The 25,655-nt window shown below is 51.0% G+C and overlaps 1 protein-coding gene, 1 long non-coding RNA gene and 1 pseudogene across 9 annotated transcripts; 1 reads left to right on the plus strand and 2 right to left on the minus strand.

Moving 5' to 3' along the window:
• Positions 1-12,103: 12,103 nt before the first annotated feature.
• LOC110143861 (uncharacterized) lies at positions 12,104-15,679 on the minus strand. 7 transcript variants are annotated; one of them, XR_011486066.1, is made up of 4 exons: positions 15,487-15,577; positions 12,485-15,038; positions 12,347-12,378; positions 12,104-12,203 (listed from the first exon to the last, which is right to left on the minus strand). It is a non-coding gene; the product is annotated as an uncharacterized lncRNA (long non-coding RNA). The 7 variants fall into 7 exon arrangements; XR_011486062.1 differs by having other exon boundaries at positions 12,104-12,747; positions 14,238-15,038; positions 15,487-15,679; XR_011486061.1 differs by having other exon boundaries at positions 12,104-12,648; positions 14,238-15,038; positions 15,487-15,678.
• A 74-nt stretch (positions 15,680-15,753) lies between these two features.
• Positions 15,754-20,474, plus strand: LOC110143859 (protein EOLA1-like). Of its 2 annotated transcripts, none has more exons than XM_020903616.2 (3): positions 15,754-15,879; positions 18,970-19,250; positions 19,972-20,474. In XM_020903616.2, exons 2-3 carry the CDS (start codon positions 18,998-19,000, stop codon positions 20,202-20,204), a joined length of 486 nt encoding a protein of 161 aa, XP_020759275.2. In that variant the 5' UTR covers positions 15,754-15,879; positions 18,970-18,997; the 3' UTR covers positions 20,205-20,474. The 2 variants fall into 2 exon arrangements, with proteins under 2 accessions (XP_020759275.2, XP_070318889.1); XM_070462788.1 differs by lacking the exon at positions 15,754-15,879 and adding an exon at positions 16,675-16,696.
• A 650-nt stretch (positions 20,475-21,124) lies between these two features.
• LOC110148959 (heat shock transcription factor, X-linked member 3-like) lies at positions 21,125-22,715 on the minus strand (annotated as a pseudogene).
• Between the last annotated feature and the right edge of the window lie 2,940 nt (positions 22,716-25,655).

Raw genomic sequence — 25,655 nt, forward strand, 5'->3', positions numbered from 1 at the left:
TTAAAGAAAGGGAAACAATGAACAAATAGCAGCAAGGAAATAGCAATAATGAAAACCCTCTCAACCAAGGAGCAAGTAAACTGAAGCAGTATATCTACTTCTAAATCTAAATGCCTCTACTCTTTTCTATTCTAGAACATTATAATCTTTTAAGCAAGCAGCCAAACTATACCTGTGGCCTTTTCTTTTTGACTTGATGTTTATGGTCATGTCCTGAGCCAGAGCAATCATGAGCATTTCTAAATAGGCTTGGACTTTTCCAGGGAGGCCTTATTACTATATATTATATTTCCAAAAATTAATAGAAAGCCCAACAACAGTAAGACAGAAGGAGGAAAGGGACATACCGGGCCCCCGGGACAACCTCGAGGGGAAGAGCTGCCTTGCAGATTCCTTTCTCGTCCCGTGACCTTGTCCCGGCCCAGGCACGTCCTGGTGATTCCTGAGGGGACATATTGGGCCCCCGGGGCAGCCCCGTGTGAGGAAGAGCTGCCTTGCAGGTTCCTCTCTCGTCCCGTGACCTTGTCACGGACTGGGTGCATCCCGGCGGCTCCCGACACACTAACAGAAAAAGATTCACAAAAGAGGCAACAGAGAAATAGCTTCTGTGACAAAACCTTTCCTCCTGGGGCAAAGACAAGTGATCCTGTCACCAAACCAGCTGCAGAGGCTACATGTTACATGCACAGTCAGGTGAGGCCTGGCTAACACATTCATCCACAGCCTTGTGCCAGGGCTCCTCATTCCAGAACTGTGGGCCTGGCTGTAAACAGACTTTCAGGGGGTTAAGGGAGCCTAGAAGGTTGAAAGTTACTCAATGTGGAATGTCTGTAGCATTGTTCTGAGTAGTCACTGAGAAGACCTCAACCTCTGACATACTCAACACCAGCCTGAGAGTAACGAGAAAGGGCTTAGGGTCAGCGGGCTTAGCAGAAGCTTTACTGCACACCCAGGGCAGCTTGCATTGTTCCTCAGAAGTCTGTTTCTCTCATAGTCGCTTGGACGCCTATTCAGAAGCAACTCCCCCAACTGCACCCCCATGGACCATGAAAACTTCACTGCAAGTGTTAGAGCAGCCCCATAAGGAAACATGTGGCTCAGGCACAAGACAACTTACTAAAACCACCCCACCCTGATACAAACACACTTACCCATCATGGAGATGTGATACAAGAGCACAGGCTAAGCAAAGCCAATGAGGACACGGTGGGAGGAGAGGAGGGAGAAGGTGAGATGCATGGAGAGAGTAACATAGAAATTTACAATACCATATGTAAAATAGATAGCCAATGGGAATTTGCCTGTATGACTCAGGGAACTCAAACAGGGGCTCTGAGACAGGCTGAAGGGTGGGATGGGGAGGGAGATGGGAGGGAGGTCGGGAGGGAGGGGACATGGGTGTACCTATGGCTGATTCTTGTTGATGTATGACAGAAAACCACAAAATTCTGTAAAGCAATTATCCTTCAATTAAAAAAAATTTTTTAAAGCCCATAAGTACTGAAAAGATTGGGGTTTTGTGTTCATAGAAGAAAAAATGCAGCATAGTTGATTTGATGCAAAGGCATTTCCACAAGGCAGGACATTAGAACACCTTTTCCTGCAAGGAGAGCCCTAGGGTTCACCAGTTGATAAACCGCTTACTACCTTACCACAGAAAGAATTGGATGCAGTGTTGTTGTTTAGTCACTAAGTCATGTCTGACTCTTTCGTGACCCCATGGACTGTAGCCCACCAGGCTCCTCTGTCCATGGAATTCTCCAGGCAAGAATACTGGAGTGGATTTCCAGTTCCTTTTCCAGGGGATCTGCCCAACCTCAGGACTGAACCTGAATCTCCTGCATTGGCAGGCAGATTCTTGACCACTGAGCCACCAGGAAAGCCCCAATCCAGTATATCATCTTGTTAAATTAGAAACCACAGCATCATCTTTAAATATGGGCATTTCATATGCACACACAGGTAGCTAGAAGGCAGGTGGCCCTAGTTTTGGTTCCCCCAGAATCACAACCTAAAATAAGAATTCTAGAGCAAGTAGTTTCCTTGGGAGATGTGCTTTGCAGAGGAAGGATGGAGAGCTTCTGTAAAGATAGGAAGGGAGCCAAGAAAAGGTGCATTTGAAGAAAGATTATGGAAGCTTAATCCTGCTGGACAACTCTGCAAGCCTATGGAGAGTTATCTGTTTTATCATGTTTGATGATGAGGGAGCTGGGGTATTTATACTCCAGTTCCTAAGGGTCATGAAGCATCAATTCTCTGGCATTTTCAGTCTGCCCTGAGCACTGACAAACTAGGTTTCAGGCACAAGGAAAAAGCCTCCAAGCTACTGACGAGATGCTGGCAGTTTAATGTCTGGCTGGTATGTGCCTCAGCCACAAGTAAGAGGGGACGTGGGCAGGATCTGCTACACAGGTCTTAATCAGAAAATCCCCCAAATATTAGGCCAGGAGACAGAGTTTTTAGGCAAACATGTTGTTTCTCCCAAAAGATATTTTTCTCCCATTTCCTTCAAGCAGATGCCCATTTTCCATTTTCTGGAGTCATATCATTAGGAAGAGGCAAAGGTCCAAAAGGAGAAGCAGGTATTAGTTTGCTAGGGCTGCCAGAACAAAGTGTCACAGACTGGGTAGCATGCACAGTGGAAATTCATTTATTTAAAAAAAAATAATTTCATCTGTTGATTTTTTTTTGGCTGTGCTGGGTCTTTGTTGCTGCACAGGCTTTTCTCTAGTTGTGGCGAAGTGGTAGTTACTCTCTAGCTGTGGTGTGCAAGCTTCTCATGGTGGTGGCTTCTCTTGTTGCAGAGCATGGGTTCTAGGGCACACAGCCTACAACAGTTTCAGCTCCTGGGTTCTAGAGCACAGGCTCAACAGTTGTGGTGCATGGGGTAGTTGCTTTGTGGCATGTGGGATCTTCTCAGATCAGGGATCAAACCTGTGTCTCCTGCATTGGCAGGCAGGTTCTGTACTACTGAGCTACCAGGAAAGCCCCAGAAATTCATTTTCTGACAGTTCTTAAGGCTGGAACTCCAAGATGAAGGTGTCAGCAGGTCAGGTTTATCCTGAAGCCTCTCTCCTTGGCTTGTAGATGGTGGCCTCCATCCTGAAACTTCAGATGTCACCTTCCCTGTGCATGCCCAACCCTGAGTCACTTTATGTTTCCATCCTTCCTCTTCTTATAAGAACCAAAGTCAGAATGAATTAGAGCCCACTCATATAACCTCATTTAACCTTAATTACCTTTTTAAAGTCCCTATCTTCAAACAGAAGCACATTCTGAAGTGCTGGGGTTAGGGCCGCTGCTGCTGCTGCTGCTGCTGCTGCTAAATCACTTCAGTCATGTCCGACTCTGTGCGACCCCATAGACCGCAGCCCACCAGGCTCCCCCGTCCCTGGGATACCCAAGGCAAGACCACTGGAGTGGGTTTCCATTTCCTTCTCTAATGCATGAAAGGGAAAAGTGAAAGTGAAGTCGCTCAGTTGTGTCCGACTCTTAGCAACCCCATGGACTGCAGCCTACCAGGCTCCTGTATCCATGGGATTTGCCAGGCAAGAGTACTGGAGTGGCCTGCCATTGCCTTCTCCGTTAGGGCCGCAATATGTGAATTTGGAGAGGGGCACGAAATTCAGCCTATGACAGAGAGTAATGAGCATATTCAACACTTAGATTTGTAAAAGTTCTATTAAGGAAACCAGTGTTTTTACCAGGCTCAACCAAACAATTACAGGCAAAAAACAAATAGGTGGAACTTTAACTGCTCTCTTAATTTGGAAGAGACCTTTCACGAGTTTCTTAGGGTCTCAGTTCAGGATGTGAGGATCACTTGCAATAAGATCAGCCTTGCCTTTCAGTAAATCTTAGCTCTATTGTATTAAATCCTGAAATGCAGAAATGGTAAGGACCTAACAGAAGCAGAAGAGATTAAGAAGAGGTGGCAAGAATACACAGAACTATACAAAAAAGGTCTTAATGACCAGATAACCACGGTGGTGTGATCACTCACCTACAGCCAGACATCCTGGAATGCAAAGTCAAGTGGGCCTTAAGAAGCATCACTAAAAAGAAAGGTAGTGGAGGTGATGGATTTCCAGCTGACTTATTTCAGTCTTAAAAGATGATGCTATGAAAGTGCTGCACTCAATATGCCAGCCAATTTGGAAAACTCAGCAGTGGCTACAGGACTGGAAGTTGTCAGTTTTCATTCCAATCCCAAAGAAAGGCAATGCCAAAGAATGTTTAAACTGTTGCACAATTGTGCTCATGTCACATGCTAGCAAGTTAATGCTCTAAATGCTCAAACTCCTTCAAGCTAGGCTTCAACAGTATGTGAACCGAGAACTTCCAGATATACAACCTGGATTCAGAATAGGCACCAGAGGAACCAGAGGTCAAATTGCCAACATCTGTTGGATCATAAAAAAGCAAGAGAATTCCAGAAAAACATTTACTTCTGCTTCACTGACTATGTTATAAAGCCTTTGACTGTGTGGATCACAACAAACTGTGGAAAATTCTTAAAGAGATGGGAATACCAGACCACTTACCTTGCCTCCTGAGAAACCTGTATGCAGGTCAAGAAGCAACAGTTAGAACTGGACATGGAACAATGGACTGGTTCAAAATTGGGAAAGGAGTATATCAAGGCTGTATATTGTCACCCTGCTTATTTAACTTCTATGCAGAGTACATCATGTGAAATGCCAGGCTGGATGAAGCACAAGCTGGAATCAAGATTTCCGGGAGAAATATCAATAGCCTCAGATATGCAGATGACACCACCCTTATGGTAGAAAGTGAAGAGGAACTAAAGAGCCTCTTGGTAAAAGTGAAAGAGCAGTGAAAAATCTGGCTTAAAACTCAACATTCAAAAAATGAAGATCATAGCATCTGGTCCCATCATTTCATGGCAAATAGATAGGGAGAGAAACAATGGAAACAGTGACAGATTTTATTTTCTTGGGCTCCAAAATCACTGCAGATGGTGACTGCAGCCATGAAACTAAAAGACACTTCTTGCTCCTTGGAAGAAAAGCTATGACCAACCTAGACAGCATATTAAAAAGCAGAGACATTACTTTACTGACAAAGTCCGTCCAGTTAAAGCTATGGTTTTTCCAGTAGTCATGTATGGACGTGACAGTTGGACCAGAAAAAATGCTGGGTGCCAAAGAATTGATGTTTTTGAACTGTGGTGTTGGAGAAGACTCTTCAGAGACCCTCAGACTGCAAGGCGATCAAACTACTCAATACTAAAGGAAATCAACCCTGAATATTCAGAGGAAGGACTGATGCTGAAGCTGAAGAGAATGAGATGGTTGGATGGCATCATCGACCCAATGGACATGAGGTTGAGCAGGCTCCAGTAGATGGTGAAGGACAGGGAAGCCTGGAGTGCTACAGTTCATGGGATCAAAAAGAGTCTAAACAACAATTGTATTAAATCATGAAAGCTGTGACAACAAGATGAACTGACCTCTCCTGAGTGCCTTCTATGCATCAGGTGCTGTGCTATGCAATCTACAGCTATTAAGTGATTCCTATAGGTTTGATAATACTTAATAGATAAGAAAGCAGGTTTAAAATGGCAAAGCAACTGCATTTTTAGTTCTTTATTAAAGCAACCGAACCTGCCTTGTCATTAAGAATACAAAGAGACGCCTCATCTTTACTGCAATTTTTATATTTAATTCAGCAAATATTTGAAAGGTAAACCTATGAAGCACTGAGATCAGGCTTGGGGGAAGATGGGAAGAGTGAGGTAATTACTAAGACTCTGGATTTGTCCCAAGAGGCTGACTGTGTAATTGGGAGAGAGGAGAAATGGACCAGGTAAAAGGGAGAAAGGATACAGCCAGGCGCGGTACAAAGCCTCGGGAGAACTTTGGCCAAGAGGACACTGATCCCTATAGAGAGGACACCTGGGAAAGCTCGGAAGTGCAGTCTGCACTGAGCTGAGTAAACTGCAGGAGGAGACATGGAAGCAGGCGGGTTCCCCGAGTCTGTCTCCGTTCTTCAACAGTATGCTTTCATGAAAATGAGCACTTTCAGACAGAAGATCAACGTCTGAGAGCAAACCCCTGGCAAGGGCAACACTGTGTGGAGACAGTGCAGTGGAGGAAGGAGAGGGCCACCTGTAGGTTCTACATGAGTGCTAGTGTAGGCAGCTGGTGTGGAGAATGCCTTTATAAAATAAGGAGCCAACATTCAAATACCGGGAGATCTCTTACTGAACTTCAGCTTTTTTGGCCACTCTAGACAAATCAAAAGGCCTGTCACCTGGCCTGCACACCCTCCTATTTTGAGTGGCAGCTCCTCCTGGGGCTAGATCATGCTCTCTCCATGTGTTCCAGCCCCCTCCCTCCCTGTGGTTTTCACCCGCTGACCTCACTTCTTCAAGTTGCCTGCCAGGGTCCTCGAGCAGCAGGGACACTCACTTGGCTGAGTCTCAAGGTGAGTCAGAGGACTAAAAAGGTCAACAGGTTCTGGGCTTAAATCTTGTTGCTATAATTTAACTATCTGTTACCTTAGCTTCCTCATCTGTTAAGTGGGTGTAATAGTATACTCAAATCTATAGCAACCACTCAGTATGTGTAATTTGCTTAGCATAGCATCTGGGCCCATCATTTCAGTTACTCACTCATGTCCAACTCTTTGCGATCCCATGGACTGCAGAATGCCAGACTTCCCTGTCCATCACCAACTCCCAGTGCTTGCTCAAACTCATGTCCATTGAGTCAGTGATGCCATCCAACCATCTCATCGTTTGTCACCCCCTTCTCCTCCTGCCTTCAATCTTCCCCATCATCAGGGTTTTTCCCAGTGAGTCAGTTCTTCAAATCAGGTGGCCAAAAGTATTGGAGTTTCAGCTTCAGCATCAGTCCTTTCAATGAATATTCAGGAATGATTTCCTTTAGGATTGACTGGTTGGATCTCCTTGCAGTCCAAGGGACTCTCAAGAGTCTTCTCCAACACCACAGTTCAAAAGCATCAATTCTTCAGCCTTCAGCATGATCCAATTCTCACATCCATACATGACTACTGGAAAAACCATAACTTTGAGTAGACAGACCTTTGTCAGCAAAGTAATGTCTCTGCTTTTTAATACGCTGTCTAGGTTGGTCATAGCTTTTCTTCCAAGGAGCAAGTGTCTTTTAATTTCATGGCTGCAGTTACCATCTGCAGTGATTTTGGAGTCCAAGAAAATTAAGTCTCTCACTGTTTCCACTGTTTCCCCATCTATTTGCCATGAAGTGATGGGACCAGATGCCATGATCTTAGCTTTTTGAATGTTGAGTTTTAAGCCAGCTTTTTCACTCTCCTCTTTCGCTTTCATCAAGAGACTCCTCAGTTCATCTTCACTTTCTATTATAAGGGCGGTGCCATCTGCATATCTGAGGTTATTGATATGTCGCCCAGCAATGTTGCTATGTCAACAGCAAGCTGCTTAAAATCAGTCCCCAAAACCCCAGAAGGACACGATAGCAGGCTAGAGACAAGGTGGCATGGAGTACTTTCTTCTGCCCTTGTCAGCCAATGGTAGTTCCCCAAAGCGGATGAAAGACCCCAGCAGCGTTTCTGGTTCTCTTCCCTGTAACGTATTTGCACACCACATTTATCCCAGCCTTTCAACTCATGGAACCCTCCCTGCTGTCCTAGCGACTGTGCACTGTTACTACACCCAGCATACAGATGTGAAAACTGAGGCTGCAAAAGGGTCATCACTGGCTCAAGACCTTAAACCCTGGCCTCTGAGCCACGATACCACAATGCCAAGGACAAACCCAGGCAAGGACACTGATCTGGGCTGCTCAGCCCTGCGCTGTGAGGCTGATGACCATACACCCTCATGGGTAACCGGGGTACCTGGAGGGTCACCAGGGCACAGAAGCCGGGGTGGGAAAGCAGGAGACAGCTTCCAGATCATGGGCTGGCAGAAAAACCACAATTTTGCTCAGGAAAAACCTGGCCATTGCAATTTACGGTCCAGGTTAATCCTAAGAATGTGACTAGCTACCAAGCATGGAAAAGTGAGGCCAGGGTGCCACTCCCTAGAGGCAGCTTTCCATCCTGTCCAAAGTTAATGCACAGGCTTCTCCGAGACAGAGGGGGGCGCCCAGCAGGGCAAGCAGCACCAGCAGCAGCACAATGCCCTTTCTGCTCATCTCTTCTACCTGCATTTCCTATCGGCACTTGAGAACTGTGCTATGAAAGCAAGTCAACCAGGTAAGCCTAATGCTGCTGAGCTTCCAGTGTCATTACCTGTATCCCCAAACCAGAGATTCTTGAATTATGTTAACACCCCAGAATTGTGTGGGTGGACCCAGATTTTGTGGGGCTGTACTGGGAGACCACACCAGACTCCAGGTGTCCTGAAACAAGATGGTGGACAAGTTTCTAGAATTACAAACTAGTGAATACATGTGCTTGCCAAGGGTCCTTCCTCCTTTTAGCTCTAGTTTCCTCCCATTCTACCACAGAAGACCATGGTTGTTACCTTAAGATTCCATATCCTGAGTCAATTTGGCGATGGTGGGGTGTGTAGTCATCCAGGTTGACCTGGGGCTGGCCCTCAGTCCTGCCTGTCCCAGGAAGAGCATCCCTGCAGGCCGAAGGCTGGAAGGTAACACACCCAGTACCCCTGGGCCTCTGTCGGTCCTCTGAAAATGTTGGCTCTTACTGGAGCTAGGATCACTTGTGCCTAATGCTTTGTCCAAAAGCTTTGGGGGGTCACAAGAGTTTAGAGATTTAGAAATCATTAACAGGGATGCAGAGATCATCAACACCCAGGCAGGGGCTGGCAAGCACACTGACATGGCTGCAGTGAACCATGTGACTGTTAATACCAAGTGGGCTATATAGAGAAAATTCGGGATACTATAAATAGCTTCTTCATATCATCCATTTTTGGATTTACTAATAAAAGTGTTTATGTCAAGCTAGTGAAAACACTTGGCTGCTGAAGTATTCTGGGAGTCGGAATGGTGGACAGCAGATCACGGACCTGAGGCAGCTGGCAGATGTTGACACCTGCACAGTTCAGGGAAGAGGCTCCCAGCTTTATGGATTCTTGATCATGCTACAGTCCCCAGTTCACAAAGCCTGGCAGTTTGACTCAGCTCACACTGCCTTCTGTCCCCAGGGGCCACAATACACATCTTTACTCAAAATCCACTGATGGCCCTCAAGTGCCAACCCAGGCCACATCCTATGGGACCTTTGGGACTGGAGACTGATGGTGTCCATGTTCTCCTCCTTTCCAAATTGGAGGCTCTTCACTGTACCCCTGTCTCCCAGCTGCAGGCTTCAAGGTACACGCCTGCATTTCCACTCATCCTGGTGAAAGCTCTTGGGAAAAGAGATGCCTCTTCAATCACTATTCATAGTAGGTGCTTTCTGGTTTACAGATTGCTTTCACGTTAATTATCCCGTGACTCCTCACTCCCATCAGATACACCCACAAATAGGGTTACTCCTAATGGGGACACATGGTGCTCATCCTCAGATAAAGAAATGGAGACTCATAGAGGGAGTGATTTGCTGAGACTCACACTCCAGCAGTGGTGGTGCTGCAGATCAATCCAGGTTTGAGACAGCAGAGCGGAGTGTCTGCTTCCTCCCACACCACCTCTGTGGAGGACCAGAGCCTGCCCAGCCTACCTTGGTAGCACTGCACATACCAGCACACAGCCTTGCCTCTGCAGGCAATGGATGCAACTTCACAGCACATCAAAGTCTCTAGAAATCCTCTGCCAAAACTCCTGGGGACCTGAACAGATTGTGTCAGGCTAGGAGCCCTCCACAAACTTGTCTGGTCCAGCTACACTCCTGGGCTCAGTTGCCTTCATGGGTCTGATCCTTTTGGGGGCCCTTCCCCCATTTCCCAGCCAAGGAGACCCTTTTCACTACAAGACCCAGCCCAGATGGCCCACCTGTCTGTAAAAGCCCACCATGGTCCATCACTGTGAATCAGTGTTTGGTTCCCCACACTTCATGCTCCCCAACCTCTGACACGTTTCAGGCTCTGCTCTTTATAGAGGTCTAGCCTGGAAAAAGTGCTCCAGCCTCCCCACCTGCCAGCCCTGAGTGATGCAGGGGTGAGTGGACACCTGACGCCCTGCACAGTGGAGGAGCCTCTTGCATGACAGGTGTCCTTGGACTTGAATGTGCTTTGCCTTGTGAGGTCTGGCACCCAGACCTGCCCTCTCCCATCAGGCTGTGCTTACACAGCTGATGTCTAGCTGGGTCTAGCTGATGGCCAGGTGGCCAGCACAATGGAAGCAGTTCTCCTGCCCAACCCAGCAGTTGTCTGAGTGGAAAAGATGCCAAGAGCCCCTCCCACCAGGCTGAGTGCAGGGCAGAGTGTGGTGCCACCCAGGCAAAGGCACTTGACGTCCTGTGTGTACACAAAGCTACTGCTCAGGCACCAATTCCTGGTGTCACTTCTCCCATTTGGTCAATAGCGATCACGAGGCCTCAGGCACTGTGAGGGCCCGACCACCAGGGCCCACTGTGCACACCTCCAATGCCTGTCTGTGCTCTGCACCTCCTGACGGGCTGGCAGGAACTGTCAGGGCAACACTGCAGGTGAAGGCATGCCCTGCCTACCCCTGACTGCTCCGTGTCCCCTTGGTGGTGAGTCCCCAGCCAGCCTCCTGCACCAACACCCCCCTCCCTCATGGGAACAGCCTCATGAAGGACCCATCCTAAGAAGGCTGGCCCTGGGGAGGTCTGAGGAGAGGTGGTGAGATGAGGCCTTGGAACAGGGTTGACATCCCCTGCCTCACTGGTTATGAGGACCCATCCTGGGGGTAGTCAGTGTGCACTCAGCCCTGGGCTCAAGGCCACAGCCCAGCTGCTAGAACTTTCACTGGGCTGGCAGGGAGAGAGGAATTCCCTGGCAAGTGAGAAGATCCAGGCGTGTGGATCGTGGGAGGAATAGAGGGAAGTGACTTCTTTGCTCTGCTGTCCACAGGCAGATGGCCCGCTCAGGGTGAAGAACAGTGAGAACAAGGGGGGTGGCAGGGTCTCCCCAGTAGCTGACAAAGATTCAGGCAGTGAACAAACATCAGCCCAGGATTCGACAGGAGTGGCTGAACCTCAAAGAGACTGAACATTCCGCCAAGGCAGGCCCAAACCGCTGGCACTGGAGGTCCTCTTGGGAAAACTTGCATCCCTGACACGAGGGCCAGGGAGACTGGCAGGCAGGGCACAAAAGACTGGGACATCCCAGATGTCTGAACTTCTGAGCCTGCAGCAGCAGCCCACCTCCCCCACCCAATAGCTGGTGCCCCCCCGACCCCCAAGGGAGCAAATGGGACTGGAGTCCTCCCCCACATGTGCCCTCCATCCCAGGAAGCATGGGAGCTGACTGCTCTGATCTGCGGCAGGACCCACAGCACTACCAGCTACAAGAACCAAGGAACCATGGGAAGAGCTGGTTATCTACTGCCCAGCCACCAAGCAGAGCAAAGTTACTGTGCAACACAGGCCGGGTTCGACAGGCCTCGTGGTGGAGGAGACGGATGACACCCCCCACCCCCCGTCACCACTACTCGGGCTGCAGCAGAGGTCACACAGTCGCTCTGAGCAGCCAGGACCCAGGGACCATGACAAGGTCTGCTGCTACCCAGGAGGCCGGACACACAGAGCAGGGCAGGTGGTCAGTAAAATGCGGCCTCCCGGAGGCTCAGGAGGTGGGCAACCGACCAAGGTACAGTCCAAAATGACACTGAGGCCAAGGGCAGCTGCCCCAGTAAACAGGTCAAGATCCCTCGTCCAGGTTCAGCCCCCGAGCCAGTTCTCAGCTCGAACTGAGGAAAAGGGACAGGGCGGGCCCCTGGGGGATGGACGCTGCCGCATCACAGCAAACAGACACAGGGATGACCCCAGCCCCTCCTTAAGGGACGTCAGGCTCTGCGTCGGTGACCCCACATGGGGTGGTGGGACCACCAGAGGGGTGGAGGTTGCCAGACAGGGTCAACTTGACACTGAAGTGAGAGACACAGTTAACTCTGACTCTGCGGCCACTTTGGGAGGACCCCCGGGGCTGGGGTTTCTGGGCACAGGGGCTCAAGGGGCAAGAGACACAGAGCCAGTCCCAAGGATTTGTCAGTCAGTCTTGACCTGGGAGAGCCTGGAATGCAGTATCCCCCAGAGCTGGGTGCAGGGTTTAGTGAGACATCTGCCGAGGAGTCCTTCAGAACCTGGGGGAACATGTGATGTGAGGAAAAGATGGTAAGGCCAAATGGAACTCCATCGAGTGAACTCCATTGAGTAAAAAAGAAACACACAGAAAATGGGGAGGGGTGGATACACGCCCCACTCATGAACTGGAGAATTTTCCCACCTCTGGTGGCACCTCATGGGTGGCCTCTGCTCCTGAAACACACAGAAAAAGAGGGGGATACTCACCCCACTCATGAACTGGAGAGCCTTCCCACCTCTGGTGACGCCTCATGGGTGGCCTCTGCTCCTGACTACTCACATCTTCTCTGTGCTTGGTCAAGTCACCACAGTGGGCACGCAAGTTCTCATAGGGTAGCTGGATGGGGCTCCTGCCCAGCGCATGAGAATCCATTCACTGACGTCCTCTCACCATGGGTATGGGATGGCAATGCACACTCCAGGCCGGCCCCCTTGCTCCTCAACCTTGCAAATTAAACAGTTGGACCCGTTCAGTGGGCCGAAGCCTGGTGTCTGGAAGCCCCCTTCAGTGCTGGGCAGCCTGGTATTTGGGTTGTGGCCAACCTGCTCAGACAGAGGACAGTGAAGAGCACGTAGACCCCAGAGCTCAGGAATGATGGACACTCGTAAACCGGCATTTCCCATCCCTGGGTCATATGTGATAAAAAGGCCTGTGATGTGAATGCGAGCGGGGCAGCGCCAGAGGCTCACAGAAGCTCCCCAGGCCCCCCTGGGCAGTGCCCCAGCCCTTTGGCAGACAGCACTCCGAGTAGCGGCAGCAGAGTGGCCACCCATGTCCACAGATCCCATGTGTGCCGCATCCTCTCAAAGAACTGCAACGGAACTGAGATGAAATCAGAAACGTGTCCGGTTCTCAGGCTGGCCCCTCCATCTATCTAGGTGGTATGGAGAGGGGTGAGGACAACGGGAGCTGCCCTGAGGACAGAGAAGAAATAGGTCTGGTTCACCACCTGGAGCTACATGGCTGCCCCTGGGCTTGTCCTGTATGCAGGGTCCAAGGCCCAGGACTAAAGCCAGGCAGGGACCAAGGGACAGACACAGATGTGAAGGAGCCCTCTCTCATGGGCAGAGTGCAGGACGCCAGGGCAGCGTCTTCTTGGGGACTGCTAGCCCCAGGTGTGAGAGGGTGGATGGCGACCCCCAGCGGGAGTGCCTGACAGACATGTGCTGACCTGTAGGGCACTTACAGCTCCAAGAGACCAGGTGAATACTGAGTCCATTGCTAGTCTGCAAACAGAAGCGGATGAATCTGCAATACAAACACCAGGGTGGGATGAATGCCCAGACCCCGAAAGAAGTGCCCACATCCCGGCACAAAAAGGACACATGACTCAGCAGAGAGATCGGCAACAGGTATTTCAGAGAAGAAAACACACTGGGCAAGGAGGGCATGAAGAAAACCGAGAATCTGGGTCAAGCCCATCCAAGGTCAGTGCTGCCCGCAAACGCACAGCAGGAGGAAAGTGGAACCCTCACCAAGCCTCAGAGACCCAGGTGGGGTAAGAGGCAGCACTCCTTGTGGCTCAGTCCACACATGTGGGCACATGAGGAGAGCTGGGGCCAGCAGCAGGGAAGGGACAAGTGTGGAGAAATGCCATGGAGCAGGTCCTCACAGCTGCCCCATCAGCGGCCACACTTCATAGGTGTCCAGTTCACTGGGCAACATCTAGTTCAAAACCAGGATTCGGGAGGATCAGCAGGATCCCACCTATCATTCACAGAAACCTCCCTCACGATCTGAAACCACTACCAGGAGGTTCTGGGGTTTCTAGAGGCAGCTAGTAACCACTCTTGGGGCGAGGAGCGGGGCGCCAGCATGAGGGAGTTGGGTGTGGTGATCGCTCGGGTCCCTGCAGTGCTGAGGCCTCAAATCCAGGAGGCAGCCTCTGCCCCTCAACTCGTGGCTGGGAGGCTTCTGCAAGGAGAGAGCAGGCTGCATGCTGGAAGGGAAAGCACTGCTCCAACTCAACATTTCTATGGCAGCAGTTGTGTGGGTGCCCGGCTAATGGGAACCAGGTAGACACCGACCTTACCTTCCTGGGTCTCGGTGATGCTCAGGGATCCAGACTCAGGCCCAGCAGCCGCAGCCTGGGAAGAAGACGGAGGCAAAAGTGGGCAGCAAGAAGATGCAGGGCACCTCAAAACTCCCAGATGAGAGCGGCTGACACTCGGGTGGACGGAGAAAGGGATGTTACAGTCATGCCTGGAAGGAGGACAGTAGGTTGTCAGGACAAGAGAAACCAGTAGTCCAGGGGCAGAACTGCATGAGAAAGTGTGGGGTCCCGGATGAGTTCTGCACAGAGTGTAGGACCAGCACAGCCACCCAGAGTGCTGGGTGACGACGAAGGAGACCTCAGAACACCGGAAGTCCGCCAGGGCACCATGGACGGGTTGGGGCTTAAACAGGAGAGGGCTCAGCTGTGCTTTCAATCTGGGATTGACAAGGACAGATGTCTGTGTGATGTGACACAGAACCGATGCTGTGTGCAACTCCAGCTGGAGGAGAGACAGGAGGGGTCCAGGCAACTGCGGGGGCCGCGGGGGGGGCGGTGGGGCGTGCTAGGCTGACAGCACTGGCCCCAGGCCATGAGGCCTGAGCTCAGCTACTAGCAGTGGGGACAGGAAAAGGGTCAGTTACTCTGATCAGGCACTTGGGAGGCTGGGGCACAGCAGGGAGGGCGGCAGTCAGGAGCAGAGTCAGGGGGCTGCCATGGGTGGGCTGAGCCCCCAGACCAGAGGAAGAGGACAGCAAACAGTTTTGAAGGCGAAGCTTCTTTTCTATGGGACATCTCAGGTCCCAGGGGCAGCAGGAAACTGAGGATTTTCCTTCGCATCTGCAAAAAAAACAGATTGTTGCTCAGCACTGGGCCAGCAGGCCCAGGGTGGCTTGGAGGGGAGCCAGCCTAAGCTTTCAGCCCAGAGTTGGGGAACTCCGCCCAGAGGCTGCACCTCTTCCCGCTTCCTGCCCCTGGGGTCCACCCTGAAGCTTGGATGCAGTCACTGAGGACACTGGGTCGCGCTCACTTTGACTCTCGCCGAGTCTCGCGGACTGGATGCCTATGGCACGGACTCAAAAGGGCACCCTCTGGGCTCCGCCATGGAGCTGGACAAGCCCAGCCTCCGTGGGTTCCCCAGGCCCACAGCTCCATCCCTGTAAGCCCCGCTCCGCTCCCCGGGTAGCTTCACTTCACCCGCCCCGCCCCGCCTCCTTCTCCAGAAGCTCCTCCTCACTCAGGTGTTTCCCACATTTCAGCCCCAGACTCCTCGCCCTGCTCCTTTCACCTTCTCCCCTCTCTTCCGCCAGGCAGCTCACTTCGTGGTCCTCCTCAGGGTCCCGCTCCAGGCCGCAGGTCTCGAGGCTTCTCCCAGCCTAACCTTCCAGGCACCTCAGAGCGTGGCGACTGCTATTCTGTCTTCTAGCAGACAGCGGTGGCGAGAGAAAGCGCCATTGTTCGTACGTGCGTGTCTACGTAACTGCGTGCCTGCGTGCCTACGTGAGTACGGAAGCCGAACACACCGGAAACCAGGGGCTTCAGTGTTTGTGGGCGCGACGGAAGTAAGGCTAACTGGCGCCGTCACTTGACAGCGGTTCCTGTGGCGGACTACTGTCTTGCCTGGTGGCCGCTGCCCTTCCATCCCAAAAAGGCGCCCGCGATTCGCTCTGCTTGCAGGAAGGTAGGACCTGCCTCGTGCGCAGACGGTACCTCCGGGCGGGGTTTTCCAGGCTCTGGGACCAGGAGCCCCTGCCAGGACCTTCCGGTCCCCCTCCACGGCCACAGACCCCGCCTGCTTTCCTTTCACGTATGTGTCCTGGAGATGCCCTGGGACACATGCGAAGATGCCGACCTACCCTCCAGCCTTCTGCTCCTCCCCCGGACTGTGACCTCACACGAGCCCCACCCACCCGCTGTGAGCTCCCCACATCGGGCCCTAACCTGAAGAGCTCAGCTGCTTGTACGCATTCCCCTCCTGGTGGGGCCCAACCAGGAGTACATGGAGGGCGGCCGACTGACTGTGACGACCTCCGGATCCTTCCAGAGTGGCAGTGTGAGGGGAGGAATCGTTCTCTCTTCTTAGTTGCCCCAGTCTCCTGGTCTGTAAATCACCATTACTTCTGGGGGATGGGTTTCTGTGCTGACCGTTGAGGCATTGTGGGGTCCCTGTCTCAGTCACATGAGGACAGGCCAGCTGCTGTGATGAGCAGAACCCACCCTGAGGGAACCTGCTCGTGTGTTTCTCATCAGTTGGGCCCTCCTGGGACCCCGTGGCTTGAGGCCCCTGCCAAGGAGAAGACCATGGTGGCTTGTTGTCCAGCATTGCTGTCTTCTCATTGGTGCTTTTCTCCCTGTTCCTCTGGTCCTCGTAGAGGTGAAAACGTGCAGACAAGCAGTCGGAAGAGTGTTTTCATCTCTGGCCACCAAGCAGGCACCCTCTGCTTCGAGTGGTAGGAGTGCTTGCAGCCACTTCTTGGTCAGGGATTCCACCCACACAGGTGAGATTGGAGGCACCCAGGAGGAAGGGGTTGGGTTGGCTGAGAAACTGAATGGCATGGAAACTGGGCAAGCCTGGGATCCAGTCACATACCCCAGTAGAAGACACAGCAATGGCCAAGCCCCGGGGCCAGCCAGGTCCTCTTGTAACCAAGCCAGACCCAGTGAAGAGTGTGACCCTTTGTCACCCAGCAGGTTGACAGAGGTTCAGGGGGATGATGATGCTCGGGGCCAGCCAGGGTGTGAGGACATGGCACCCTTGCCTGTGGTTGGTGGAGTGGACACAGGGAAACTTTTGTGGAAGACCGTTTGCTGGCGTGTGTCAGCACCTCAGGTGTGTGCCCTGTTCCCTGGGCCGCCTCCTGCATGGCTCTTCGGTCAGTGAGTGTGTGGTCATGTCGAGTGGCTGTATTGGCAGAATGAGTTTTCCCTATCTTTCCATCAGGAGGGAGATCAGTAACTTGTGGGACCCCCAACACTGGGAGGTGTAAACAGACACATGAAGATGTGCAGAGGTGGAGGAGTGTGCCCGAGGTGCTGGGAGTGGAGAAGCCATCCCCCTACTCCCCACTTGCCCCTGAGGAGAGATGTCCAGACAGGGCTGACCCTCTGGCTTCATTTGCTGGCAGTCATGTTAGGGTCACACAGGCTGGGGGCTCAAATATGAACCGTGTTATGGTTCAGGAGGCTGGCAGCTGAGGTCGAGGAGTCAAAGTCGAGCTGACCTTGGCTCTTGTGAGGGCTGTGGAGAGAGTCTGTCCCATCTCTCCCCCCTCACTTCTGGGGCATTGCTGGCTATGGTGGGTCGTGTCTGGGCTTGGAGAGCTCTGCCTTCCTCTTCACCCCAGTTCTTCTGTGTGCCTGTCTGTCTCTAAATGTGTCCTTTGTATGGGGACAGCTGTCCTGTTAGAGGAGGGTCCATCCTAATCAGCTCACTTGACCTCCATCAGCTCTGTGAAGACATTTCCTTTGTCTGTAAGGTCATGCCAAGGTACTTGGGATTGAGACCCCAGCACCTGGATTTGAGGGAATGCAATGTGACTCCTCACACCCTACAAAGGTTCTGAGGTAGGAACACACTGGAATGTTCCAAGGATGGAAGGATGGCCTTCATAGCTACTGGGGGTGAATCCAGGGGCAAGAACAGGCCATCAGGCTAGGAACCAGATCACGTGGTGCCTCATGGGCCTGGGAGAATTGTGGCTGTCCTGTGCTCAGGGAAGGAAAGGCCCAGAATGCCCTGGGCTGGGTGCCTCTGGGACCTTGTCCCCATCCTTACAGCCACGTGGAAATGGAAGCTCCCTCAGAGGTGCTGAGACTCTACTGAGGTTCAGGCCCATGGCTCTGATCATCCGCCTCCACTCCCCTACAGTGAACAGGGAGCCCCCTCCAGATACAAGGAAAGAAGTGAGGTTGGAGGTACGTGTAGTCAGGTCCCCTGCAGTCATGGGCTATGACTCTGTGCCTCAGCGTCTCCTCAGGTGTCGAACAAGGTGACAGTAACCTAGCAGGTTATTTGAGGTTTGAATTCTGTGATCCTTGTGTGGTGCTGTCCCAGGCCCTGGTGAGGACACAGAGAGCGCCCGTCCCAGTAGTTCCTGCTCTCCTTTGTTCTTTCTCTAGTTTCTGGGCAAGGGCTGGGGCATCTGATGACAGTGGAGGCAGTGGTGTGGGAAGGACTTGGAGGAATGTGGCTGCCAAAGGTTGGGGAAGATACCTGACAGGGCCATCTGAGGTCTAGGGCGCCCCAGGTTTGAGGCCAGATTGATCCGCATGGATCTGTCCTCAGCAGCCCTGAGCTAAGATGGAGATCGCCAGAGCATGGGCAGGGATGGGGCCGGGAGCTAAGGGGTGGGGTGGTGGCCGAGGGTAGGGGAAACAAAGCCCAGGACTGTGCCTGTCTGTGCTGGGAGAGGACCAGAGCCCGGCCACTGGGCTGTGAAGCCAGGGGACCCGCCCTCCCTCCTCAGTGCTCCCAGGCTTTTGAGTCCCTCTGTCTTGGAACTCACCACGTGCCTCTCTCCCACTGTCCTGCCCTCCTTCCTGACCTCCCCACAGACTCCATGTGATGGATGGGTCCTCTGGGTCGCGACCCCCCTATTCAGTGGACCATGTGGCGACAGATGGAAAGAGCCAGCCCTCTCTGACCCCCCACATTCCGTGTCAGCAGGCTTGGAGGATGCTCAGGCATGTGGGGCTGAGGTCCAGCACAGGACTGTGAGCTTGCAGGCCACTGTGTCAGGCTCCTGACCTTTGTGGTTCTGTGTTTCTGCAGCCACGTGAGGCCCTGGGAGCCCTGGGAGATGAAGTTCGGCTGTCTGTCCTTCCGACAGCCTTATGCAGGTTTCATCTTAAACAGTGTCAAGACCCTGGAGACGCGGTGGCGGCCCATGCTACGCAGCCACCAGCACTGTACCCTGGCCGTCCACATTGCACACCGGGACTGGGAGGACGTGGCCTGGCGGGAGCTGCTGGAGCAGAGGCTGGGGATGAGCCCCACCCAGATCCAGGCCTTGCTGCAGGACGGGGACAAGTTCGGCCGTGGAGTGATCGCGGGCAAGTGACACCCTGCCCCACTCTGTCTGCATGGCCCTGATGCTGCCCTGCATTGTTTTCTGTTGAACCATTTGGTGTGGGGGGAGGGGGGAGCTGAGGTTTCTTCAGAGGAGCAGCAAGGGTCCCTTGGCTGGGAGATGATGGCCTGAGGTCCCTGACCACCAGTCTGGGCCTCAGTCCCCATTTGTGCTCTGAGGCAGAGGCGGGTCCAGGTCTACAGGTGGCACTTGTCTCTGTGTGTGTGTCCTCACGTGTGTGTCCCCATGTGTGTGTATGCACCTGGCAGAGACCATGAGAGGCAGGAAAGCACCCAGCCTGGGTTCCCCACTGCCACTGCCTGCAGCCAGGCCTGAGCAAGTCCCCTGACTCCCCAGGGGTGAGACCCCACAGCAACAACTCTCTGCTGGTGAATCACTTGGGGAACTGATGCCCACAGGCTCCCCGCCAGGGCCCTCCTGTTCTGTCCCTCCAGCCTGCAGTGGGCAGACTGAGAGCTGCCTGTGGCCTGGTCGGTTTGTGGAACACCAGGCCTCTCCCTTTCATTTCGCTTCTTCCCTCACTTGGCCTTGCCCCAAATTCCCTTTGCCAGTGTGAGCCCATCTCAAATGCTCAGCCAGAGGATTCAGTTCACCCTGGTTCCCTGCCATGATACGTCTTAGTTTCTAGCAGGCGAGACTTTGAATGACCCTGCTTTCATTCTGTGTCCTGTCTTTGCACACAGGTCTCGTGGACATTGGGGACACTTTGCAGTGCCCAGAAAACCTAGATCCCGAAGAGATGGAGGAGCTGGAAAATCAAGCCCTGTTGCCCGATCTGCGACAGAAGTACCTGACTGTGCTCTCCAACCCCCGCTGGCTGCTGCAGCCTGTCCCTAGAAGGGGCGGGAAGGACATCTTCCTGGTGGACATCCCCCAGTATCTGATCCCCATTGGGCAGGAGGCCTGTCCAAACTGAGCTTTCAAAAGGTGACAAGAGACCAGCACATGGTGACACTGTCGTCACCATTGCACCCTGGACGTGCCCGTCTGGTTCAGTCTGAATTGGCCCCACCCTGGGATGTGCTGCCAACTTTGTGTGGGTCGGGGTGCCGGGACACCCCTCGTGTGGTGCTGCTCTGGACTCAGCAAGAGTCTCCCGGACTTTGACCTTTATGAAAAGATGGCGTTGCCACTCGTTTTGGCCCTGCTGGGTCTGGGTGGTTGAGAGAAATGTGTTGTTAAGAAACCGGTTAGTGGTTTTCTCTCTGTTCTGGTCCAAACTCGCCGATGTTGGAACAGTGTCCAGGGGACAGTGGGGGAAGGCTGGGGGCCAGGCTGTGTGTCGGTAGGTGGAGAGGCATCCAGCACACGGAGAGGCCCACAGGCCCAGAAACAGGCCCCTGGATCAGGAGCTAGAGATTGCTCAGCTGCTGATCAGAAAGTTGTGGCATTCTTGGGGGACCCTTGAGGAGCACCTTCTGCTTCAGGGTGCAAGACTCATGGAAGGTGACACCCCAAAGGTCGGGAGCCCAGTTGGGCCGTCTGCTGAGTGGCAGGCAAGGCCCAGGGACCTGTCCGTCCTGGGCTTGCCTCAGCACTCGGCTTGTGGGTCAGACCCTTGGCCGAGCGTGTGAAATGCTGCTGCTTCAGATGAAAAGGACCATGGGGACTGGACTGAAGCCTGCCTGGGGCGTGGGCTTCCAGCCTCATCTGGCTCACCCAGTGCTGTGTTTGAATAGCATGGACAGACAGAAAGAACACAGACTTGCAGTTCTTGTTCGATTCTTTATTTAGTCCAGTGGACTTTTGCTTTACTTTATTAGAGCCAGAAATCTATTTGATTACAAGATAGTGCTCTTGAGTCTCCCTAGGAATCTGGGAGCTCAGGGATGGGGCTCACAGAGGACACACATCATCTGAGGACTCTCCCTGCTCCTCCTCCGCCTCAGGGGCCTTGTTTGGTGCCATGATGGAAAGGGCCGCTGTCAGGATGGAGTAACAGGTGTTGTACGAAGCCATCACTGATTCATAATCTGGGTACTCTGGGGGGCTCTCAGGCAGTTCCCCTGGGCTGTCCCTTCCAGCAGTAGCTGGGTGTACAGACATGGCATTGCTGGATGTACCCTCTTCACTGGGGCCACCCTGCTCACTGGGGAGATGGTTTCCCCTGGCCCACCCGGCTACACTGCCGATAGACCAAAGGCGAGAGAGCACAAATGAGTGCTTGCTGGGGTTCTGTGAGCAGTTGGGGTCCCCTTCTTGACTTTCTTGCCCGCCTCTTGGATGCACTGGTTGTGGTGGAGTCAAGGAGAGTGTCTGGTTGCCACCACTCGCTTCTTTCTCTTTGGGGTCGCTGTTATACCAGTGGTGGGCTGAGCAGTTGTTCTGAGGTAATCTTTCCTCTGGATGTTCTGCAGGAGGAGAGGCTTGTCTCTCTGAAAATTGGAGCTGCGATAGATCTGAAAGGAAATGAATCACTTTTGCCATGGTGGGGGATGGGAGCCCTTCCTCCCCGCTCTCCTCTCCACCACTGTCCTGGCCTTGCCTAAGTATGGAGATAAGGTCTCTTCTTTCCCTGCATGTTATGAGGCCCTAGCATGTTGATCCCTAGAGCTCCCCCTGGGCTGGCCTCTCTTGAGATGTTACTGGTGCTTCCTGAGGAGCACCTCAAGTGGCCCCTCAGGGTCTGGAGTCACCCCTGTGGGTCCTGTCTAAGTGGGGTGGTGGAACATGACAGACTCTGCTTTCTCCTCTTTCCTTAACTACTCTCTCAAGAGAAAAATGTTATCCTGGGAAATGAAACCTGTCCAGCATTTGGCACATCTAGTCTAGTCTCCCTGCAAGGGCTTTCTACGTTAGCATCATCCTCTTCTTCCCTGCATAGTGACCTGAAGGGTGGATTTTACTGAACCCATACAGCTTCAGTTCACAGATGAAACTCTTGACGCTGTATGTCTCAAAGATCTTGTCCACACATCTGTACTGGGGGAGATCTGCCTCTGTCTGGAAGAAATCTGCCTCGATGACACTGTGTCTCCCTCGTCATTCCAGTGCACAGAGGTGAAGGCCACATCCTCCATGATCACCCAGAGCTTCCTGGGGAAGGACAGCCCGAGGATGGCGTTGTTCTCTTCCTGCTTGGCTGTTTTTGGGTTCAGGCCCTGTGGGGGCAGATTGTCTTGAAGGCTTGGATCTTGGCTCTCAGATTGCTCACCCTGCTTCTCCAAAACCTCCCCTCAATCCACGTTTAGATCTGGGGAGGAATCATGGGAGTCCCCTGATGCGGGTTCCCCATAAGTTGATGGGGCCAGCCAGGCTGCGTGTGCCTCATGGGAACTCTGACTAGCCATGGAGCTCAGGAGCATTCTCTAGGCAAGCAGTGAATGCTCAGGGCAGAAGGGCCTCAGACCAGGGTCGGGGTGCCCAATAAATACTGTCTGGAGATTCTAGAATCTGGATCGTGGGACAGGCAGCCAATTAAGTGATCAGCTTCCTTAAATAATAACGGTATTTATTTTTGAGGATGAAAGTGAGGTTTAGGAATGGGGTCAAATATGGACTTTTGCTTTTTACTCAATTGTATCATTTAATATTATAAATATTAGATAAATGTCCAAGTAAATAAAAGGATAAATATATGTGACTTACCATTCAAGAGGGCAAATAAGACATAAACAATACCTGTAGAATGATCCCATTTAAATAAACCACATTGTATATGTATATATGTATGAGTGTTAAAGGAATAGGCAGAGTTCTCGAAGGATGTTCACTGAGAGGTTGACAGTGTTCTTTGTGAAGGGAAGGGGACAGAGGCGAGAGTGTGACACTATTTCTTCTCTATTCTTTCCATTGTTTGAACTGTTACAAAAAAAATACAGTCAGGGAGCATGGTAGCTGTTTTTATGTGTCAACTTGGCTAGGCTATACTGCCCAGTTGCTTGGTTAAATATGTCTCTAGATGTTGCTGTGAAATTATTTTTAGATGTGATTGAAATTTTAATCAGTGCACTATAAATGGATTATTCTCCATAATCTCATAATCTAAGTTGGCTGCATCCATACAGTTTAAGGCTTTAAGAGAAAAAGACTGAGGTCCCTCAAAGAGGAAGAAATTCTGCCTCCAAACTGCCTTTGGACTCAAGTTGTAAAAGTAACTTTTCCCTGAGTCTTCAGCCTTCCTGCTTGCACTGAACAATTCAGAGATATAGATACAGATATGGATATAGATTGTGTGTGTGTGTGTGTGTGTTTCAAACACATTCATTGGAGCTGAAAAGGCCTGACTGGGAATTCCAGCTTCCTCACTTCTGTGTTCTTAACCAATTAAATTAAACCTTATAGGTTTCTATTTACTTATTGGTATATACAAGGGAAATAATGGAAATAATTATTTGCATTACTCTGAAAATCAAGTGACATAGTGCTTGCCTGGTTCATTGAGCATTATCACAAATCAGCAAATACCATTTATTGTGATTAAAAATGTTTTTTCAGTTTTCAGGGTAGTTTTTGGCAGACAAATGCTCCTACAGAGAACAACAGGAAAACCCCATTAAAACATGATGTATTCCCACCACAAAAATATAAATGATAGTTATGTGATTTGACAGACGTATTAGCTAACCTTAAGGCTGCAACACATTACAACATATAAGTGTATAAAGTCAATACATTGTACACCTTAAACTTACATGATGATATAGGTTAATTACATCTCATTTTAAAGGAAATAAAAAATATATATAATGTAGGATAATGGCATGAGGGTGGACTAGGAATAACTATAAATGAGAAGGGTACCTAAAGCTCATCTGCATGGAGGATTTGTTACCGGGTACAAGCTCTTCAGGTGGCACAGGTGGTAAAGAATTCATCTGCCCATGCAGGAGATGTAAGATACGTGGGTTGAATCCTGGGTTGAGAAGATCTCTTGGAGGAGGGCATGGCAACCCACTCCGGTATTCTTGCCTGGAGAATCCCACAGACAGAGGAGCCTGGCAGACCAGAATCCATAGCGTTGCAAAAAGTTGGACACGGCTGAAGCTATTTAGTATGCATGCAAACACACCAAACTCGTACTGCTAAGCACATAACAGGCCAAATACATAGACAAAGTGTTGGGGCAAGGAATAGTGACTTTATTCAGAAAGTCAGCAGATCAAGAAAATGGTTCATTCATATCCTAAAGAACCATTTTACCCAAGTTAGAATTCAGGCTTCTTTTGTAGTAAAAAGGGAGAGTGTGGTTGGTTGGTGCAGTCCTCTTGGTGCTAGGCAGACCCTAGAGGAAATGTGATAATCCCTTGTTCTTGCAGGTGTCCAGGTAGGTCAGGTCATGAAGTTCCTGTAAACCTTCAAAAAGACAAATGTTATTCTCTGTTCTGCAACTTTTTATCTCTGTATGAATGAAAAGTGTATGGCTTTAAAGGCTAAGCCTGGGAGTCAGAGACTTGAGAAAAAGTCTATTATATATTTTAGGTGATAGGCAATGTTCTTTTACTGATTGAAGAGATGAAGGTGCACAGCCAGCATGACTAAGCTCAGGTGACAGCACAAAGATTAGAGCTAAAGGAAGAGATTCAATACAGAGTCAGGCTTGTTCTCTGATAAAGATTTATGGGATTTTCTGCTGTTCCTTGTACTGTTAATGTACATGATACACTTTTTCCCTTTGTATATATACAATATTTTACAACAATAACGTTAATAAATAGCAAACACAATTATTTAAAGTATGACAAAAAAAGTTTAAAGCCATTGGAGAACTGCTGAAGTGATCAGGACTTAAGGAGCCAACATGCTGGAGAAAGGAGAACCATGGAAAGATACAGTGACATATTGCAGCTTCTTTTCCTCTGGAGAAATTTTCCAATTCTAGAGCACAGTGAAGGAGGCTGAGAATCCAGGCTTCATCCAGGTAGATGGCTATATCTGGGGACCAAAAAAAAAAAAAAAAAAGCACAGCTTTTAGTGGTCTCACAGGCCCAGAGGGACAAAATTAAGAGTCTTAAGGAGCCAAGACTGCAAGGAGAAAGAAGAGATGGAGGACTGAGTCTGTCACATTGCACTCAGAAGCTAATGAGCTAAGCAGAAACTCTTTCTAAGATAGTAGTGTTTGTCTCATGGTAAGAAAAAGAAATAAAAGGTATTCATTATTAGAAAAGAAGTCAAACTGCTATTACCCGAAGACAACAGTTTCTATATATAAAAATCTCATGAAGTGAAAGTTGCACAGTCGTGTACAAATCCCCATGGACTAGAGTCCATGGAATTCTCCAGGCCAGAATACTGGGGTGGGTTGCCATTTCCTTCTCCAGGAGATCTTCCTGACTGAGGGATTGAACCCAGGTCTCCTGCATTTCAGGCAGATTCTTTACCATCTGAACTATGGGGAAGTCCGGGACTTCAAAGGGATATAAGAAAG

Source organism: Odocoileus virginianus, unplaced genomic scaffold, assembly GCF_023699985.2.
Source record: "Odocoileus virginianus isolate 20LAN1187 ecotype Illinois unplaced genomic scaffold, Ovbor_1.2 Unplaced_Scaffold_13, whole genome shotgun sequence".
Lineage (NCBI taxonomy): Eukaryota > Metazoa > Chordata > Mammalia > Artiodactyla > Cervidae > Odocoileus > Odocoileus virginianus.